Source organism: Astatotilapia calliptera, chromosome 3, assembly GCF_964374335.1.
Source record: "Astatotilapia calliptera chromosome 3, fAstCal68.1, whole genome shotgun sequence".
Taxonomy (NCBI): Eukaryota; Metazoa; Chordata; class Actinopteri; order Cichliformes; family Cichlidae; genus Astatotilapia; species Astatotilapia calliptera.
Genome location: NC_137424.1, coordinates 62,069,410 through 62,091,115, shown reverse-complemented (window position 1 = coordinate 62,091,115; position 21,706 = coordinate 62,069,410). Strand labels below are relative to the sequence as shown.

Genomic DNA, 21,706 nt, shown 5'->3' with positions numbered 1-21,706 from the left:
GACTGTCACAACAAATGAAAACTAAAAATAAACGTGGCATCTGGCGATAAAGAAATCTGTGTGTGTGTGTATGTGTGTGAAGTGCATTTCACACAGATGATATAAAACAATCCTGAGAATCAGTGTGTAACAAATCAGTCCTGTGCTGCCACCTTCAGTATGATAGCTGAGATAACACATCACATGTGAATGTTTCCCCCTTTTTGAACACCATAAAGACAGATATGGTTTCAGCTCTATTATTTTATAACAGGCTCAAAGTTCAGCATTTGACACACTGTATACCTGATCTAACCAGATTCAACAATGAGTGTTAACCTGATAAATTAATATTTTTCCGGCATTATACTTTGATTAACAAGAAGTTTGAATCTTAACAGCCTATTTTTCCATAAATCTGAGCATATTACAGATTACAATATCCTTTGGCCAGACTATTACCCCAGCAGGGTACCTGATCACGGGCAGGACGTACGTGTTGATGGCCCAGATCTTGTTCTTACCATTCAGCTGACTCCTCAGGACTTGCCTGACCCTCTGCAGGTACTTGGTGGTTGCATCCTTTGTATATATCACCAATGTTCACTCTAAGCTGCGCGCGTGCGCAATTGCACACTGCTGGCACGGTTTCTGTGCACAGAAAATCTGTGTTGCGCACAAAAAAAAAATTAACCTGAATTGAAAATTAAAAATTTAACAATTCTGTTTTGCAGTGTTAGTTGGTGACTGGCTGCTCCAGTATGGGATTAGAACGATGCCACCTTATCCCATAGTCCAGCCAATAATGCGATTCACATTCATATATATGCAGTTAATCAACGTCATTGACAGGCTATGACAGCTTCCTTATGTGCCGACACTGGTGTTTTAGCTAGCAAAGCGGTGTGGCTGATTTGGACTGAAGCCATGTTAATGACAATGTGTACAACCATTAGAGATGTGAGCAGGACAGACGGAACAACTGATGGAAAAAGTGTGGACTTTATACCAGTTTTTAAATTGTGTTGATAGGCCACATAAAACCAGAGTTACGATAAAAATATCTGCAATGTTTGGTTTTCTTCCTGAATAATTACTGCGGGAAGAAATGGTAAAAGCAGCATTTTATAAGGAAAACACTCAAAACCACCTGTGAGCAAAAACAAAAGTCAATGGAAAAGCGCGATGACCCGCGATTGCGGGTCCCGCGAAAATTCGGAAGCAGATTTGCGTCGCGAAAACGCCAAAACGCATGAAATGCGCGTCAGTGTAGCATGTCTGGCGCATTTGACTCGCGAATAAAACCACGCGCGTGAGTTTCTGTGTTGCATTTTGTGCATACGCGCGTTTCGCGTCTACCGCTCGAGTTGGAAAAATCTGAACTCCAGCGTCAAATCGCGCCGCGACAACCAATCAGGAGCCTGGTGACGTGGCTGTGACCTAGGTCAAAGGGGCAGATCCAGCCAAAGCCCTCATACTTCAATGGAGGGAAGGCCAATCAATGCCGTAGCAAACAACCCGGAGCCGTACGACACCAGCTGCTTTCTGTACCGAGACAGGAATAAAAAGGACCGAGCTTGGAGGAAGATATGTGAAGATCACTGGTGTCAAGCCAGCCTCCAATTCGAGACTTGCAGTCAAGCCAGCCTCCAGTTTATTTTACGTTCCCTGTGTATTCAAAGTATTACGGGAATGGATGTGGAAACCGGATTTCAAAATAAAAGCCAACTTCGAGTGAATTAACAGATATGTTAAGAACATAATAACATATAATTTAGGCTTTTTTTTTTTTTTTACAAACTCTAATGTTAGATCTATATGACACAGCCTTGTACCCTAATTGTGCCCTGTCATCAAGGCCATCTTATTTTGGATTTCAAAGTAAAAGCCCTGTGAATCTTCATTTTTGAACTACTCTTTCAATGACTTAATAATGCTCTTAAAAGCAAAAGTCGTATTTCCAAATACTATTTGAACTTTAACCAACACTTTCCAACCACAGTCTTTTTCACAGTAATACCATATCAATATCAAGTCAGTCTGATTTTGCCTTTCATAGTAATGGCCCTTTGAAATTGCAGATATTTGACTTAATCTTCTAACGATTCAAAATGCTCTAAAATGGCAAATTCCTGTTTCCACAGGGTAATTCCACTTTAGATCAACAGTATACAGCCCCACAGTGATACCATATTTCAGTGATAGTTGTATATCATATTATATCACTTCAAACAGAGGTGATCCAGCAATGCTGCACTAATGAATTAGACTAACAATTCACTTTTGCTAAAGTTATTAAGTTAGCTAAAGAGTTGGGATGCTGTGTAAGACATAAATAAAGCTAAAACACAAAGGTTTGGACACTGTTTTGCATGTTTCCCTACTGTAGGGGTCTCTGCAAGCATACAGAGGGGGTACTCTGACAGGGTACAAGATGACAACTTTGGAATTCTACTAGAACGTCGATCATATTTGTTTGTCAAAGCTGAATTCAGGTTAAACTACGCTAAATTAGCATTTTTAGCTAGCAGCTACAATAAGCATAAAAGTTACCTTACGGCTATCATTTGTTAACATGACGCTTGTTCTTATACATGTAATACATTTATAACCAACCTGAGAGTTTATCCGCTGGTCATTCGACATGACGAATGACTTCTGAAGTCTTAATTCAGCTCAAGACGCTGTAGATTCCCGTCAGTGACACTTTCGGTCCGCTGCTAAAATGTAGATCTAGTAATCTGCGCTTGAACCGGAACCGGATGTAAGTTCCAAAAAACTGAATTTTGGAACTGAAATTGAATTGTAGAACTGAAACTGAATGGTGAGAAGTGAAACTGAAATTATTCGAGAGCTGAATTTTTAAAGGATAAAATGCAGTTTCAAAGCAAATCAATTCATTTTCAAAATATAAAATTCAATTTCAATTTAGTGATGATCATTTTCAAACCATAAATTCAATTTCAAATTAGACTAATTCAAATTCAGTTTTCAAAAGCATTTATTCAAGTTACAATTCAAATTCAATCTGAGCAATTCAAATTCAAATTTAACTTATTCAAATTCAGTTTCTGATGGCACAGATTTCTGCCCATAGTTACTACCCATCTCTGCTAGTGACAATGAAATCCAGTGTAATTAGGCAATATATAAAACAAGATTAGTTTAATGTATTTGTTGTCCTTTGAAATGCAGTTTGATAAAGATTAGATTTTTTTAAAATTTATGTTTGAATTCTTTCCCCAATAAAGATGAAAACCTCCCTGTACCTTAATAACGCGTTAACTGACTAACTTTTGATCAAATCTTTTATTTTATAAGCAGAACTGAAATATGATTTCCTTATAGGTTTTGGGGAGGAAACATAACACAGTATTTAAGATCAAAGCAATAATAAACAAACAAAAAGACAAAGACCATGACAACAAGTGTATAATCTGCTCTCATGAGTCTTTTCACTTTTTATTCAACTCCAGGAGAAGAAACAGAACAAAGAGGAAACTGAGAAAAAAATTCAGACCTTGCAGATCAAAATGGAGAAGGTTTTAATTTGTTCACCAGTGAGGTTCGCACACGTAATGCTTACACACACTTATTATTTTATTAGGTTTGAGAAAAGGAACTGTAATCACGTGGTAATCAATGAAAATAGAATTGAAGAATAGAATAGAATAATCCTTTAATTGTCCCACAAGGGGGAATTTGGTTGTAACAGCAGCCAAAAAGACAAATATACAAACAAACAGTAAGTACACAGGACACGGAACAGAAACAAGTCAAGGAACAGCCCAAAAATGAGTGCTGTGCTTTCTGATTTGATTTTTATTTTTAAAGAATTATTTTACATTTATGTTTACACCAACAGCTGGTGTGACAAAGCAAATTGCAAGGCACCCATATGTGCATGTGTGTGTGTAAGTCGGAAAAAAGCAATTTTAAAATGTGTAACTTGAATGTTGTTATACCCCCAACTGGTCACAGCAGATGTCCACCCCTCCCTGAGCCTGGTTCTGATGGAGGTTTCTTCCTCTTAAATGGGAGTTTTTCCTTCCCACTGTCACCAAGGAACTGGACTCACATGGTTTTTTTTTATTGTTGCGGTTTTCTCTGTATTATTGTACGATCTTTACTTGACAACATAATGAACTTTGTCTTTGTGACTGTTGTTGTGATTTGGTGCTATATAAATACAATTTAATTGAAATTAATTATATCTAAATTTTGTCTTTGTGATTGAAATGTATTTTATTTTATCTGTTGATGTTTTAGTAATATCACTTTTGTGTCACTTAATTGTATACATGTGGGATAGCATTCAGTTTACTTTATAGCACAATCTGTTAGGCCAGACCTTCCCAAAGTGTGGGGCCCGCCCCCTAGGGGGGGAGGAGGGGCAGAGCCATTGCAAGGGGGACGCGGAATGAAAAGGGGGGGGAAACAAATCGCTTGGCCACTGCTAGCACGGGGCACCCACAAAAACGCAAAAAAAGCAGGAGATGAAGCATGTTTCCAAAACAACTTCATTCTAAGCCAAAGAAAATATGGTGAAGCATATCTTCCCTTTGGTTTCACCTGCACAAGTGCTGAGGTAGGTCTCCCCTGCAGAATTGGTTTTCCCTGTGTCGGGAGCAGCGCTGGGCTGTTTAAATCACGGACAAACAGTATCCCACAGCTGTTTATGTTTTTAAACCCATTTTGCAGAGAGGCATTTTTTGAAAAATGTATTGATAGCAATGTTGAATATAATTACACAGGAAAAAAAATCTACACGTAAAATAATCACACCGTGACGCCTCTGCCTTTCTAAATGGAGGGACAGTAACTGCGTGTTTATATGTAAGCATGTAAAACCTGAAGATAGTCAGATTAACAGTATTTTGTCTCTATCTGCCATTCTGCAATTCATCTCATGTAAACAATAACGTGGCGCACAGCGTGACGTAAAAAAAGGCACATACCTTTGACGTTGCGTGACAAACTCTGTATTCCTCGTCCACACGTAAACGGAAAAAAGGATTTTAAAAAATTTCAGTTTTCGATGATTCGAAACGCCGTTTATGTGTGGACGAAACAGCAGCGTTTTCAAAAATACCCGTGTAGGTGCGGACATAGCGTAAAAGAGTTAGTAGTTTATTTTATTACTACCTGTAATTTATTGCAGATTACTAGTATTTGGTTAATTGTTTACTAAATGTTTGAGGTGTGAAAGAAACCGCAATGGAGCAAAATATGGGTGTGTGTGGTTGGATGTGTTTGTGCGTGTACGTGTGCATGCAAACACATATAAATTCATACAGAAACCTGAGACTAGGTACTTACTTATCCTGAAGCACAGAGTTGTGACTGCCATGTTGTCTAGTTGACTGAGCATTAGGCTGAAATACAGCTGAAGTATTTGAGAGTTTCCTGTTCCTGTGCAGAGTTAGAGTCACTGTAACCTCAGTCTATAAACAACCACAGCTGGAGTTTATATCACCCTTTCCCTTTCATTACTTACTGTATTTACTCGTCTCAAGAACAGGCTGTAAGTGAAGATTCACATTTTTTTAAAGATGAAGTTACAGTTTTACTCTAAAGAATACATGGAAAAACTGATTTAAGCCACTATGACACAACCAATTAGTTCTTTAATTTTGAGAGCCCATTTTTAGGTTTTGAGCTGTGGACATGAAACGTAAATGGAGAGTTCAAAATGGTGACTTCTCTGACTTTCTAATGCCAGCTAATGCTAACAAGCTTGCTTGGAAAGTGGAATTTGTGAATTGTAACCATAATAGGGCAATAATTGAACTATAATACCGGTGCAGAGACTTTCTGATTGGGCTGATATAATTAACTATGCTGCATTTTTAACCAAATATCATTATTGCAGATAATTAATTGATTTTTGAAATTCTGGGAGTCTATGAGGTTTATCCTACTTTTGGAGCCAGCCTTAATCAACTGCAGTTTGCTAACCCACACATGGAGAAATATGTAAAATTCACACAGAAAGGAACCAAGCGGTGGAATCAAACTCGGGACCTTCTTGCTGTGAGACAACAGTTGTAATCATTGAGGCAACACTGTGACACTGTGATGAGCACTGTTAGCTCTCCAGGTTTCTTGAAGGACATCCAAGCATCTTGTGATTATAGTAAGTTGATAGCTCTGTGGCTGGGAATCACATGTTTAATGCCAGTGAGTACATATTAGCATGTGTATGCTAACTTGTTTTGATAAATAATACAAGTTCACTGAATGTTATTTCATGTAAGGTACTTTGAGTCTCAGCTAACATGTTTAAGTTCATGTTCTTTGTTAATTTAGTTAATTTAATTTTACAAAAAACAAAACAAAACAAAATCTCAAGGTAACAGGACCTTCAAAAGGACCTAGACGCCTGTATGTGAGAGTGGACCCAAATGCCAATTAAAACGGCACAGCGATAAGGTTTCTCCGAAGCTTTAATTTTTCTAAACACAAAGATAAGCAATGATATGGCGTGGGTGCTTGGTGGGGAGTCTTAATATGGCGATACTGTAACAGAGGGAAATTAAGGTTAGGATCTGGGTGTGGAGAACAGTAACTGGTGAGAAAGTGAGTATTGAATTTGTGGCTTACTTTGCAGCTGGGTTGCGCAAGGTCCAGGCGGGGGTAGTCAGGTGAGCATCCAATTGGTGTATGCATGAAAGAGGTTCCAACATTGTTTTTTTTCCTGTGATCTAGAGAAGGCAGAAGGCAGGACAGGCATGTGAGAGTAGCAGGATATTTGAGTTCATGAAGCGAGTAAAAGGGAGAAGTTGCAGGTGGATGATCCCTTGATGAGATTACTATAGGGACACAAAAGCCAAGGTAAGTTGAGAACATTGATGAGAAAACATGAACCCACGAGGCCTGTTACCAACATGAGGTAGGTGACAAACTGGAAGCAAATGGCTGGCAACGTCTCGTGAATGCTGCCAACTGTGAGAGTTTATTCAGTCTTTTGAATAAACTTAATAGTAGAACCACCAATTCTTATCTTGGAACAAATATAAAGGGAAATTTCTAATGAGTGCTAATGTTAACTTCTTTGAACTGTAATGTTCCAAATTCACAAAAGTCTATCCAATTAACTGAATAAAAATACTGTTTGTGCCAGTTTATGCAACACATGGAGACATGTATTTATTGCACTCAATGCATATATACTGTATCTCCATGTCCATTTGTGGCAATACGCATTGCAGCTTTTATTTGTGTTGCTGTTTGACCTAGAAGAGAATTTAGATCAGGGAACATTTTCTATTATGGTTGAATTTCTAGATTGCAGCTAGGATTAAAAGTTCTAAATAAAACTTGATGCCTCATTTCTTGGTCAAGAAAGCCATTCATTTTTAATTTTTTTTCCAATTCATATTTCTCCTCTTGCTGGCTGCTGGCAGGCTTGTATTGGAGCTCATATAATCAGTCACACTTGTCTTCTAACTGACCATCAGACTCTGATTAGACGGTCCTGCTACAGCTCATCTGGCTGAGCAGGTGCCCCATGTACTGAAGGCTCGAGTCCTCACTGCGAGTACCTGGGTTTGAGTCCAGACCATTTCCTGTGTGTCATTCCCCCTCACTCTCTCCTCCTGCCTATTGTCAGCACTGTCATGTCCAATAAAGGCAAAAATGCACATGTTCTGAAAACTCTTGATCATCTTCCTGTTTTCTAAAATTCTCGCTCGTCTTTGGTTTGCAATACAACAAACACAGATATTCTAAATTCTTTCTAATGTCAACATTGGATGAAACAAATTAATTAATAGAACTTCATCTCTTCATTTGTTTACTAGGTTTTGCTTGAGCAGTGCTTGTGTACTGATAAATTCTAAACACATAAATGGGACAGTAGCAGCAACACAAACAGTTTGCATCTATTCAAGTTGCCAAACTTTTTTCTTTCTTTTATTTTACAGTTCCTGCTGCTCTTCAATCTCTCAGGTTAATTCACCTGCCTGATTAGAAAAGTGGTTTCATGCTCCTGCAAGAATCATAGCAGATCTGTTTCCAACCCTGTTTATAACAGAGACCAGGTTCCTTGCAACAGGCTCAAAGTTCGTGAGGAAGATTTTACACACACACACACACACACACACACGCGCGCACACACACACACACACACACACACACACACACACACACGCGCACACACGCACACACGCACACACACACACACACACGCACACACTGGATGTCTGGTTTCACTAATGCTGAGTTTCACTAACTCAGTAATGATTTACTAACTCAGACTGTAGGTTCTTTTCAGGTGAGAGCCACGTCATGCAACAGGTATGTTGTATTTTATATCTTATTTTTAATGTCTAAGTTATATCTTACTGACTTTCTCATCTTACTAAAATACCATCTTATACAAAATACATCGAATACATCTTACAGTACAGCATAGCAGGTCTACATTTAGAGCATTTACATTGAGGTACACATTATAACTTCGAAGTTATTTCTGGAGGAAAGGCTGAAACTTTCTGCATTTCAGGGGACTGGGTAATTGTTGTCTGATCAATATTTATCAAATAAATAAGTGTTTAATATCTGGTTTTGCATGTTTCATTTACAAATATTACAACTATGACCTAGTATCAGAAAATGGCAATGAAAAGTTGTACTAAACATAGTTTTAGTTTATCGTACTGTATTCTACATCTGACAATATTCACACAATTTAAATTCACAATGGAACAATGAACTGAAGGTATTTGTGTGTCCATCAAAGAAACCTCAAGGACATTTGAATTGAATGTGAAAGTATGAACCTGACTCAGCCATGTTTTATTGTTTTATTAGTAACTTGTTTGTTGTATTATTTTTTCCCCATTTTCAGAGCATAAATCATCAGATGGCTGGATTTTCCCTTTATTGTCTCAGAAACTGTTTTCTGGTTTTCCCTCTTCTTGTACATTTTTGTAAGTACTTTCACATATAAGGTCACAGTAATTATTTGTGTGTATGTGTTTATAAAATTTATGGCTCAAATTGCCATGTTTAATGTTTAGTTTTTTGTTTTAATTTGTCAATATTTTTGTGTTATCTCTCAGTGTTCTTATTGATTCTTAAAAGCTGTAACCTAGTAGTTATACCTTTGACTAATGTGACTAGATTATAAATTCTAACCGAATCTGTAATTTGATCGTTACATTATAATTCGCAATACAAAAATGTAGAGGTTGAATATTTTAGGGGAAGTAAGACATTTGTTATGAAATATTATTTAACAAAGAAAAAGAAGATCTCTCGATTGAGGTTCAGCGGGATTTCTTAGAAGTTCTCATTCATAAAGAAATTAATAAACTGATCTTTTTATCTCAGGTCAGTCTCGGTTAATTGGTCCAACTCAGCCAATTATTGCAACAGCTGGGAAAGACATCACTTTGCCATGTCACCTGGTACCTGGAGAAAATGTTGCTGTGATGACTTCGGAGTGGACAAGACCCGACCTGGACCCCAGATTTGTGTTTCTGTGGCGTGCAGGTCAGGACCTCATAAATATGAAAAATCCATCCTACATAGGTCGATCATCATTGTTCACTGATGAGCTGAAACATGGAAACATTTCACTGAAACTATCCAAAGTAAAACCTGCAGACCAGGGCAGATACAGATGTTACATCCCAGAGAAGGATGAAGAAGTTTTTATTGATCTTGTGGTCGGTAAGTGGATGAATTATATATGTTACGTGTGCACAGAGCAGTTTGGACTAGTGTTTGCAATAATGCCGTGATTCAGCCAGTGAGTTGCACCAGCTGGGAAACTGCAGTCTGTATCAGATTCAAATATTACCATTGCATTTTTAGTGATTTGCATTACTGATCAGCATTTTAAATTGTACATTTCATCCAGCATCAGGTGCTGTCTCCTCACCTGTCATCAGCTTAGCAAACCTTGATAAAGCCATAAGTGGAGTGGTGTTACAGTGTGAGTCTGCAGGCTGGTATCCAGAGCCTGAGCTGCTGTGGTTGGACGGTGAGGGAAACCTCCTCTCTGCTGGACCTGCAGAGACCCTCAGAGGTCCTGATGACCTCTATACTGTCAGCAGCAGAGTGACTGTGGAGAAGAGACACAGCAACAACATCACCTGCAGAGTCCAACAGAGGAACACCAACCAGAGCAGAGAGACACACATACATGTTCCAGGTACATCTAGTTTATAAAATGTATGATATGCTCGATTTTGGTTTGAATGAACCAGAATCTTTTAAAATAACATGTAATTCTGTTTTTATTGTTTCAGATGAATACTTCCAGCTCAACTCCAGTTCTGCTGCTGCCATCATCATTGGTGTGGTTGTTAGTTTGGCTCTAAGCATCATCTTGATTTTAATTGGAGTTTTTTTCATCTGGAGACGAAACAAAACAAGTAAGACACAAATTAATTTACCATCTTGTCAAAATTATTATCTAAAGTTTTGCCTACAGGGGTTAAAGCAACACACATGCAAAGTTATAAACCTCTTTGTGTTGCATTAAAAAGAAAACATACAGCATATTTAATTAATTCATATTAAAATGAGATGATAAATGATGTGTTACCATTCTAAAGCCCAGGACGACATCATGTTGACTTTCTTTTCTAAACGTTTAACAGATGTCAGGAAACCTCACTGCTTACAAAAAAAACAAGAAACAACAAAAACTGAACCGGACCAAGAGCAGGAGACGCTCATGACACAGGACATCGAGCCAGTGAGTGATATGACAGAAACAGACAAGACAACAAAACCTGTAGGAAAAACAGTATGAAAGATTTCATGAATGTGGGGAAAAAATGTTTATAAATAAAATATACAACTTTTTAAAGAAATGAAAGAGACAATTTTACTGACAATAAAATGAAAATAAAAGAGTTAAAAATCGTCAGAGGAATAATGTGACGGGAAATATATAGTTGCCATCTTCTGCTGTATGAATAGATGGTATTTTTTATCCTAATATTCAAATATTTTTTGTCTGTCATGTTTTCATTTTACAGAACATTATGTAACAACCTAAATTATTCTGTTCATATCTTCTCTCAGTCTGGAGGCTCATCAGCTCTCAAAAAACATCAGCAACAGATGGAGAAAAACATGAAAGAGGAGGAATCCAGTAAAACAGAGGTTAGCAGAAGTTTATTAAACACATTTATGCTTCTTGTTTGTGTGAAATATTTTTATACTTTTTATAATCCTGAGGGAGCAGTTTACAGGTCATTGATGAGGTTAAGATTATGAAATAGAAAGAATAAAACAGTTTAGATTATTTGGAACATTTGCATTTTAATTTGTAATCTGAAAACTGAACTGAAACTTTGATAAAGTGACAAAAACACAGACACCAGATTATCAATTATTTTGTTTTTATATTTATATAAACTGTACATGAACACATGCGTGTTTCTTTTACCATAAAGATATTTATAGAAACACAAATCTTCAGCTTGCGCTCATATTCAGTGACATTATTGGAGTTCAGGGTCAGTCAGAGGTCAGATTTCCTGTTTGAGCTCTTTAAGGAAGAGAGATTTGAAAGCAAACAGAAAATGTGTGAACAGTTTTGGAGACGTGTTCAGACTGTTATGTTTGACAGTCCAGATAGTTTTGTTCAGGCTGAACCTTTGTGTTGATCTGTTTGTCTGTTAGTTGGAGAAAAACCAACATGCAGCTGAGGAGAAGCTGAAGGAGGAACATCATCACCTGCAGAAGAAACATGCAGAGATCAGCAACATGAAGAAAGAAGTAAACACACACAGACTGTTGTTTTGAACACTTCAGCACAAACACACATCCATTTACTGGGACCTCGCTCTGTCCTCAACCATAAACAAACAAACATGCAGCACATTTACATTTATTATTTATTCTATTGGCTTTTTAATGGCAGGAAAGGAAACAAGGACCAAACTGAGTGTGTAAAAACAGATTTGTATTACAAACACAGACAAAGACTCACATCCACACAATAAGAGACAGCGGAGACAGAAATTCAAGGTTTACTGCAAAAACCTCTGAAATCATTCAGCAATCACAGAACAGAAGTTAAAGCCAAACAACCCGAACATTTCAGAGACTTTCAGGACTCTTATTTCTACGTCTTACAGTTCACACTGAAAAAAAAATATATATACTTTTTTAAATCAAAGTGCAAATTCCTGAAAGGAAACAAAAATACTTTGATGATTTTGTACAAAGTGTTTTGGTCAGACTAGTTACCTCTGACTTCAGTCTCTGCTGTCTGTGATCAGGAGGAAAACCAGGAAGCTGACAAGATGTTGGAAGATGATAAAAAACAGGAATTCCAGCAGGAGGCAAAACAACCAGATGTCACAGAAGTGGAGAGGCCCCAGAACACCCCAGAGCATGAGACCCCCAAAAGGACAAACACACGCACATTTGTGGCCACGAATCAGACAAGAGCAAAAGAGAGCGCTGGATGGAGACACCCAGCAGGCACAGAGCAGAAGCCCCAGGAGTCTGCGGTTACGAGCTCACAGGCTCAGCCAGCAGCCGACTGCACCACAGCAGACCGACCTCTGAGCCCAGAGACCCAGCATCCAAGGGCCCCCCACACCCCAACAGGGGCCCATCAGAGCCAGGGGGGCCAAACCCGACCAAGCAGCTACCAGGTACTTTTGAGATCGACTCAAATTTTGATAAAGTTTACAAAAACATTGAAACCAGATTTTAAATGATATAATTTGTATATTCTATCTACACTGTACATGGACACATGCATATTTCTTTTACCATAAAGATATTCTCAGAAATAGAAGTGTTCAGCATGCTCTCATATTCACTGCATTAGGAAGGTGGATCTACATCTTAAACTGGCTGTGAATGTGGAGACCTTAAAGCAGAGACTTTTTCAACAAAGTAATTCAAAAAGTTCTCACAAAGTGCAGACGAGGCCTCCACAGGAACAGAGTCACAGGGTTTATCACAGAATGCAAAATAAAAAGAAGTTAAAGCCAAAAACCTGAAAATGCCAGTAACCTTTAGAACTATTATTTCCACGTCTTACAGTTCAAAGGAAAAAAAAAAATGGAGTCAAAAATAAAGTTTGATTTTTTTAATCTTAACTATTTAACTCTTAATAAACAAGATATCATAAATGTAGATTTTTATTATAGCACAAAGTTATGAAAGGTAACAGAAATACTTTGTTGATTTTGAACAAACTGTTTTGGTCAGACTAGTTACTCTGACATCAGTTTGTACTGTCTGTGATCAGGAGGAAAAACATGAAGCTGACAAAAAGTTGAAGGAGGAGAAAAAACAGGATTTCCAGCAGGAGGAGAAAAAAACACCCACAAAAGAATTTTGGAAACAGGTAAATACAGACAGACAAACACAGGTTTTCAACACTTCACTGACTTATAGTCATTCATGGGTCTAGAATTAAAAACTGCAGATTATGAACATTTCATTAAGAAGGAATTTGAAACTTCAGTTATTTCTATGATTCATATTATAACATTGAGTCTCAGCATTGTGTCATGTCTATAACTTAATTTGTTCATTTTTGTTGTTTAACCATTTTCCCATTTTTTAAATAGTTTAACTCCATTTAGCAGTTTATTTCTCGTATTTGGAACATTTGCATTTCAATTTGTAATCTGAAAACTGGACTGAAACTTTGAGAAAGTTACAAAAACAGAGACACCAGATTATCAATTATTTTGTTTTTATATTTATATAAACTGTACATGAACACATGCGTGTTTCTTTTACCATAAAGATATTTATAGAAACACAAATCTTCAGCTTGCTCTCAGATTCAGTGACATTATTGGAGTTCAGGGTCAGTCAGAGGTCAGATTTCCTGTTTGAGCTCTTTAAGGAAGAGAGATTTGAAAGCAAACAGAAAATGTGTGAACAGTTTTGGAGACGTGTTCAGACTGTTATGTTTGACAGTCCAGATAGTTTTGTTCAGGCTGAACCTTTGTGTTGATCTGTTTGTCTGTTATTTGGAGAAAAACCAACATGCAGCTGAGGAGAAGCTGAAGGAGGAACATCATCACCTGCAGAAGAAACATGCAGAGATCAGCAACATGAAGAAAGAAGTAAACACACACAGACTGTTGTTTTGAACACTTCAGCACAAACACACATTCATTTACTGGGACCTCGCTCTGTCCTCAACCATAAACAAACAAACATGCAGCACATTTACATTTATTATTTATTCTATTGGCTTTTTAATGGTAGGAAAGGAAACAAGGACCCAAACTGAGTGTGTAAAAACAGATTTCTCTTACAAACACAGACAAAGACTCACATCCACACAATAAGAGACAGCGGAGACAGAAATTCAAGGTTTGCTGCAAAAACCTCTGAAATCATTCAGCAATCACAGAACAGAAGTTACAGCGAAACAACCTGAACATCTCAGAGACTTTCAGGACTCTTATTTCTACGTCTTACAGTTCACACTGAAAAAATTACAGATACAAAGTAAATAATAAAATAAATGAACAAGCACAAAGTTTTGAAAGGAAACAAAGTCCGATCATTTTTAAAAAACTGTTTTGGTCAGACTAGTTTCCTCTGACGTCAGTTTCTACTGTCTGTGATCAGGAGAAAAAAAAGGAAGCTGACACAAAGTTGAAGAAGGATGAAAAACAGAATTTCCATCAGGAGATAAAACAACTAAACGTCAAAGAACATGTGAAAGAGGTAAATACAGACAGACAAACACTTGTTTTCAACACTTCACTGACTTAAAGTCATTCATGGGACTAGAGCTAAAATCTGGATCATGAACATCTCACTGAGAAAGAATGAAAATGTTTACTTACTTCTGTGATTCATATTAAGACCAACAATATATTTGTGTGTCTTAGCATTAACTCACTTCACTGAATTCTTTCTTATAAACATAGTTTCTTAGCTATTTATTTAACGTTTATTAAATATTTTAGCAACTTTTAGCAAACACATTTTCTAACAAGCTCCAACTATTTTACATCATCATCTGTCACACACTAATCTGGATTTTTTTTGTCTCTCTCTCTCAGCAACAGTCAAACAAACCTAACACACCACAGAGAGGTGACATTATTTTAGACGAGGTCGACAGACATGGTCACTATATCTGTCTGAGAAACTCTTCCAGTGAGGTACTGCTGCTTGCATGCTGGTGAACAATGAGTACTACCTAAACACAAACAACATGTTTTGTGTTTGTATTCAGAAATATTTCTGAAACAAGGTCGTTTTCACTTGTAGATACAACACAAAGATGGAAATGACACATTTTTATTTATAAACACAACATTTATGAAGTCAACTTCATCATCCCCCCCCACCTCCCCTTTTTCATTCTCTTTTATAGGATATATTGATGGCAGGTTGGAAGTTAAAACTACAGAGCGACGACCGAACCTCCACATACACATTTAAAGAAAACTTTACACTGAAAGCTAAAGAGGAACTCACTGTGAGTCTCTGTGTTACTAGATTCTTCTTTTAGTCTCTCTTATTATTACTTTTCACTTGGACATCTGTGACCTTTTTATCGGCTACATTTACAGGTACGGCGAGAAGGTGGCAAGAACCCATATCCTGACAATGCTGATGTGATGTGTGTGGGCATGATCATATGGGATTCTCCAGACAAGCTAAAGATCGACCTCATCAGCAGCACTGGAGAGCGCCACAGGCTAAAGTGATACTAAAAAAAACGATTACATCATGTAAACTCATCAGGACAGTTTTGATGAATAAAAGAAAAAAAAGAGCAATATTACATTTTATATATTTCATATAATTTGAAGTCAGTGTAACAGTGTTTTTTATTAAATTAACAATATGTAAATAAACAAGGTGATCTTCAATATCAGAATCAATAGATCTTCATTATTCTTTGAGGTGCAACACAAAAACTGTTTTGTTGCAAGGATGTGGATGAAGACGAAGCTTCACTGTGTCTTTGTAAGCTGAAGATACACGAGTCAGAGCATCACAAAGATAAACTCACAAGATCTTGAGAGAAAAAAAGCATGAATATGTCATTGACCAGTAAATATGTTGTTTTGTGTTTTACAATCTTTAGCACAGACACATGTTTTGGTATTGTATATCAGGAGGTGTTTTTGTATGTCAGTGCTAAAAGTGAACCATGTTATTGATCTTTTAAATAACTAACATAGTTTAATTAACTAACATAGTTAATGTCATCAGGACAAAAGCACTGAATCAAAAGAAGAACAAACAGGTTGTTGTACTTTTACTTCATGAATGGCCGAGCACTTCAAGTCCTGATATGTTTTATATTCTTATTCTTTTCTTGAACAAAAATATGTTCCACCAATAAGAAGACAGTCTCATGCTTGTTCTCTTTGGATCAGATGAATCCGGATTCTCTCTGAGTGATGATTTTTCAATAAACTCATGAAAAAAAACTTTTGAATAACTTCACTAAACAAATTCCCTCTGTGACTGTTGATCAGTTTCTTTCATGTGTGAATGTGTTATTTGTTATGTTGCTCTGTTTTCTAAAAAGTCCCAGCATAAGATGCAGCAACAAAGCTTCTTCTATAGCAGTGTAAATGTGACACACCGTAATGTGTGGTCACATTATGTGATGTTATTTTGTATATTGCACAAGTCTTCAGGTGTAGTTTTGTTAAACAAGGGCCTTAATTTTGTGTTTTTTGTTGGAGCTTCAACATGTGGTGTGATCCCTAGTTACACTACAAGGGGGCACCTCCACCCTAGTGAGATGATTTAGTGTGACACTACTGCCGGTCTTCAGATCTGGCAGAAGCGAGAGAGGAAAACATACTATGATGCTGTTTTGTCACTACCAGGTATAATTTCTGGCTGTCCGCTTACTAGGGGTGTGTTACATAAACAGTCCTCAGTTTTCAATTCTTCCCCTTCTTATATGACGTGACATTATCCGAGTGGTGACACCTATCATTTAGGAGAATACTGCAGTGGATTCTTGCACCTTAACAGCGGGTATAACTGTTGTAAGTTTGGCTGTAAGCATCATCTTGAATTAAATTCGAGTTTTTTTTCCATCTGGAGACAAAACAAAACAAGTAAGATACAAATTCATTCACCATGATGTCTCAATTATGATCTAAAGTTACATGAGAACAGACATGAAAGGCTGTGTAAATGTTTTTTTTTCTAAACTTCTTTCAGTTTTGTTTTATGAGAAATTTCTTACAGCATTTGAGATGAATTCATTTTAAAAATGAGATAAATGAGAAAAATTAGATGATAAAGGATGTGTTACCATTCTAAAGCCCAGGAGGAAATCATACTGACTTTCATGTCTAAAGTTTTAAGAGGTGACAGACCTTACAAAAAAACCCAGGAAACAACAAAAACTGAAACAGAGCAGGGGACGCTCATGACACACAACATTGTGACAGTGAGTAACAAGATTTCCTATATGTAGAGAAAAATAACGTGTGAAAGGAAAACTGTCATGGTCCCCCGTGCCAGGGTTTTCGCCTCCCTTTGTGAACCCTGGTGACCTCGGACCCCTCTTCCCACACTTGTATGTATCGCACGTGGAAAGTAAAATAAAGGAACTGATCTTTATTATTTCCATCTGCATCTAAGTCCTTCCTACGGCTTGTGACAAAAATAGATAAAAAAAGAAAAGAGAGAAAACTTTATCTACAGTAAAATAAAAACATAGCAGTTAAAAATCATCAGAGCAACAATGTGACAAGACGGGAAATAAATGTTTGCCACCCAGGGGCGGATCTAGAAGGGTGGCATGGGATGGCAAGTGCCACCCTAAAATAATCTCTTGCCACCCCAAGTGCCACCCTAGTTTTGCATATGACAGTGTTGTTTATTAAAAAAGGATAGCATTAACACTTTGACCATAGTTAGCGAATATAAATGCTAAAACTGGATATATTGCATAGTGTTACCCCCCTCCACCATTAACAAATGGTTGAGCCCATAGCTCAAACCGGCTTTTTTCTTGTTTTCTGTAGCAAGCGATGCTTATGATTGTGCCAGAGCACATTTTGAACAACACCATGGGAATTTCAGATTTCACACAGGTGGTTGGTTGTTACACTCTGGAAATGGAATGAATGTGAGTGTTATTAACCCTCTGGGGTCCACGGACACGCTGCACCTCTAAATCACATGACTGACATTTAAGCTGACACAACAACAAGCTGCAGCCACCCTCAGTCTCTATTTCAGCCCATGTTGAAAGTTCGTACTTCAAAGTTTTTAAATTGTAATTACAGGCCAGTAAATCCAGAATTATGATAAAAATTATATAAGCAATGCTTTATTTTAAAATACTGTCATCGTCGTAACGTTTTTTTGTGTGTGGGTTTTGTTTTTTTAAATTTTTTTAACTGTTTTCTAAGGACAGCGCAAAAACAGTAAATAAAGAAGTCTAAGGAGCTTGGAAAGAAAAAAACACTTGTTTAAGTTGCTTGAAGACGTTTCACCTCTCATCCGAGAAGCTTCTTCAGTTCTAGGGTCAAATGGTGGAGAGTCCCAGATTTAAACCCAGTGGGAGTATCCCCCCAAAGAGGGACAAAGGACCCCCCAAGCTGCTGACAGAGTGGTGTGCAGCCACCAACCTGCTTCTAAAAACAACAAAAAGACTGCAGGGGAATTGTACCCCACTCTACATGCATGGAGCTCTGGTAGAAACAGTGGCCTCCTGACATCAGTCCCCTGCTGAACCTTTCCATCCACACTCACTTAATGCTTCTACACTCTTTGTCCCTCTTATCGCTCCCAATGACCTTGATCCTGACTGTCATTCATCCTCAACATTCACCGTATGCTCACATTAGTTTTTGCTATAGTTTAGGACACTGACATAGGATAGTCTCTGTTATAGTACACACACTGTTCACTATTGTAGTCTGCTACGCTTCCACTACTGTAGATATAGTCATAGCACTTTGTAGATCAGTTTCCCACACATCGATACATCTGTATATATGTAGCACATCTGTGTATTTGTTCATAGTACATTTTTATATCTGCCCATCTTGATATCAATATGGAACATCTGTATGCTATACAGCTCATCTTTATATCTGTGCATTTGTCTGTAGTTCATCTGTATATTTGCTCTCTGTATAGTGTTGCAAAATCAGTTTCACTCAGGTTCTTTTTTATTCCTTGAAGGATCCAGAAACGGCACCGGAACTCAGTAGTCATTTCACAAAAACCTTTATTCATCTTTATTCATCTTCATTTAAGCATGCATCTTCTCGAAGGGGAGACGTGCCAGGCCGGTGTCCCTCTGCAGATCTTCATTCCTTTGTCTGTGAAACACAGCTTTATAGAAGCGACCCCATCATAAAACCCCCATGGTGTGCTGCAAACTCTGTGTCTGTGTGTGTATGCACGAGCACGTGAGTGCCTGTGTGTGCGAGTACCCGTGTGTCTATGTGAGTGAGTGTGTATGTCGGTGTGGGTGCGTGGTAACAGTCAAAGCACTGTGTGTGTGTCTCTCTGTACGTGACTTCCTGCCGGTTATAAAAGTAATCTCACCCAAGCTACACCAAATTCCTCTGCACAACAGAGAAAACAGAGTTAACATATTAAAAACACTGAGACCCCCACTCTGCATCCACTGGGTCGTTGGCCTCTTGTTGTCTTACATTTACAGATAAGGTGGAGAGTGAGCACATTCCAGGGTGGCCTTTTGTTGTGGGCAGTCTGAGGTACACCTGTGCACTACTCATGATGTCAGATCAGCATCCTGATGTGGCACACCTGTGAGGTGGGATGGATTATCTCAATATGGCAGATGTGCCCACTACCACACATTTGGACTGATTTGTGACCACTGTTTGGGAGGGATGGTTATATTGTGTATCTGGAATGAATTTTAGGTCTCTACGTCCATCCCATGGGGAATGGGAGCAGTAACAAAGGTGTTGCGTTTATATTTTTGTTGAGTGTATGTAATTGATTCACATCAACATTGATTATAATGCATTGTTATTTTTGTGCAGGGAGAGCAAAAACATACAAACTCCCTCTCAGCTTGTTCGTGGCCAAAAATGGCCACCCCTTGTTTATGTTTACAAACTGCTATAAAATTCATATATATTAAGAAAAATTTCCACTTTTTTTGACTTGATTTTTTAGATTAGCATCAGTGCTGTTCATGAAAATCAAAATTTCATTCAAATTCAGAATTTTAACCCTTTAAATACAAGTTATATCACATAATCCTAGGAACTCATAAATGGAAAAAATCATAAAACCCCATTTTTTTTCCAAATAAAACATGCCATCTGATTTATTTTCTAACCATGATGGAGGTTAGATGTATGGCAATAATTAACAGTATCAATGACTTTTATACATCTTTGTTTTTTCTGTGCAGTGACAGAAAAACGAAAAAAACTCCCTCTCAGCTTGGGCATGTGACCACTCAAGTGAGTCACATGCCTTTTAATATCTACATATTCTGTTGCAAAAATTCAACAAACCCCCAAGCATAATTTCAGCATGCACACACACACACGCACACATGCACACACGCATAAAGTAGTTTTGATAACATTAAGAATAAATTTGAATGTAATTCTAAATAAAGTTGGACTTTATGCAATCCTTAGAGAAAATATTTAGAAAACTGTTTGAAACAAAACTCAATAGTAAAAAAAAAAGGGGTGGGGGGCGCGCGAAATATACAGTAAATTTGTTTACAAAACTGATGTTTAGTGTAGCTCTCTTTACGACAACACAGACACAGGTTGGTTCTTTGAAACAGGCGTTTATTACTTGAGCTTTCTCTCCTCAGCTTCACCATCACGCCGATACGCCACTACGCCATGAGAACTGGTCACGAGTGAACATTACAAACCAATTAGCAACTTTACAGTACACATATTAAGTCCAAACACAAATAAAAATATTTCTCAAACGACAACCTGGTTGACTGCTTGTCCTGAAAAGAGGTGCTTAAGTCCTTGTGTTGCTTTCTCATTTAAACTTTTTGCTTAACACACTTCATGAGAGACATCTGCTCCCTCACAGTCCATGAAAAATCTAATTTACTCTTGTTAGGGGTATTCTCACAAGATAATAGCTCTTACACTTCACACATGTACATTTCAAATAAAGACATTTTAACACAAACTATAAATATTCATGAAATTATATAACATATTATAAATCAGTCATCCACATCATGAAATCTACACAGAACATTTTTAACAGAATTTACGTATACTGTAGTAGCCCCTTTATTGCACGGCATTTCCAGTAGTTTACTTTGAAAAAATGTAATGTTTTGTACATTAAAAATTTATATAGCACATTTAAAACCAGATGTACTCCAAAGTGTTTCACAAATCCAGTAAAAGCAGTAATAAAATACAAATAAACTAGCAGGTGGAAGACAAAAATTACCTAAACATACAAGATAAGCAGATATCAAGATTAAATTCAAAGGTTAAAACAATACAAAACATTGTCCAAAAAACAAGAAAAGTTGTTGCATGATATCTCACTGCATTGAAATTGCCTCAAATGATGACAAGTGTTGCTTGTGCACTGAGGGAGATGCCGCCTTACACCATCACACTGCCTCTCAGAACAACAATCAATAGCAGAATAAGTTGTTAGGCATCGGCAGACTCAACTCTGCTGCTCAACCCACAGATGCGGTGCCATTTAAGGGGAAATAAACAGGCTTGCTGGCTGTATAATATTTATTGCCAAAAAGTATTGTTAAGGCAAATAAATGATCAACCAA

At 37.5% G+C, this 21,706-nt stretch overlaps 1 protein-coding gene across 2 annotated transcripts in view; it reads left to right on the top strand.

The window, feature by feature from the left end:
* The window catches only part of LOC113028275 (uncharacterized), a 75,194-nt gene extending 59,376 nt beyond the window's left edge, over positions 1 to 15,818 (top strand). The window contains exons 1-14 of one of the 2 annotated variants that reach the window (XM_080293421.1): positions 8,712 to 8,912; positions 9,316 to 9,657; positions 9,848 to 10,141; positions 10,239 to 10,364; positions 10,593 to 10,690; positions 11,023 to 11,103; positions 11,626 to 11,721; positions 12,228 to 12,608; positions 13,214 to 13,312; positions 13,956 to 14,045; positions 14,560 to 14,658; positions 15,000 to 15,101; positions 15,317 to 15,421; positions 15,516 to 15,818. In XM_080293421.1, coding sequence (XP_080149547.1) covers positions 8,774 to 8,912; positions 9,316 to 9,657; positions 9,848 to 10,141; positions 10,239 to 10,364; positions 10,593 to 10,690; positions 11,023 to 11,103; positions 11,626 to 11,721; positions 12,228 to 12,608; positions 13,214 to 13,312; positions 13,956 to 14,045; positions 14,560 to 14,658; positions 15,000 to 15,101; positions 15,317 to 15,421; positions 15,516 to 15,653 — 2,190 coding nt within the window. In that variant the 5' untranslated portion in view covers positions 8,712 to 8,773 and the 3' untranslated portion in view covers positions 15,654 to 15,818. Of the gene's footprint in view, positions 1 to 8,711; positions 8,913 to 9,315; positions 9,658 to 9,847; positions 10,142 to 10,238; positions 10,365 to 10,592; positions 10,691 to 11,022; positions 11,104 to 11,625; positions 11,722 to 12,227; positions 12,609 to 13,213; positions 13,313 to 13,955; positions 14,046 to 14,559; positions 14,659 to 14,999; positions 15,102 to 15,316; positions 15,422 to 15,515 lie in introns of those variants that run through there. The other variant, XM_080293422.1, reaches the window with a different exon arrangement.
* The last annotated feature ends 5,888 nt before the right edge of the window (positions 15,819 to 21,706 follow it).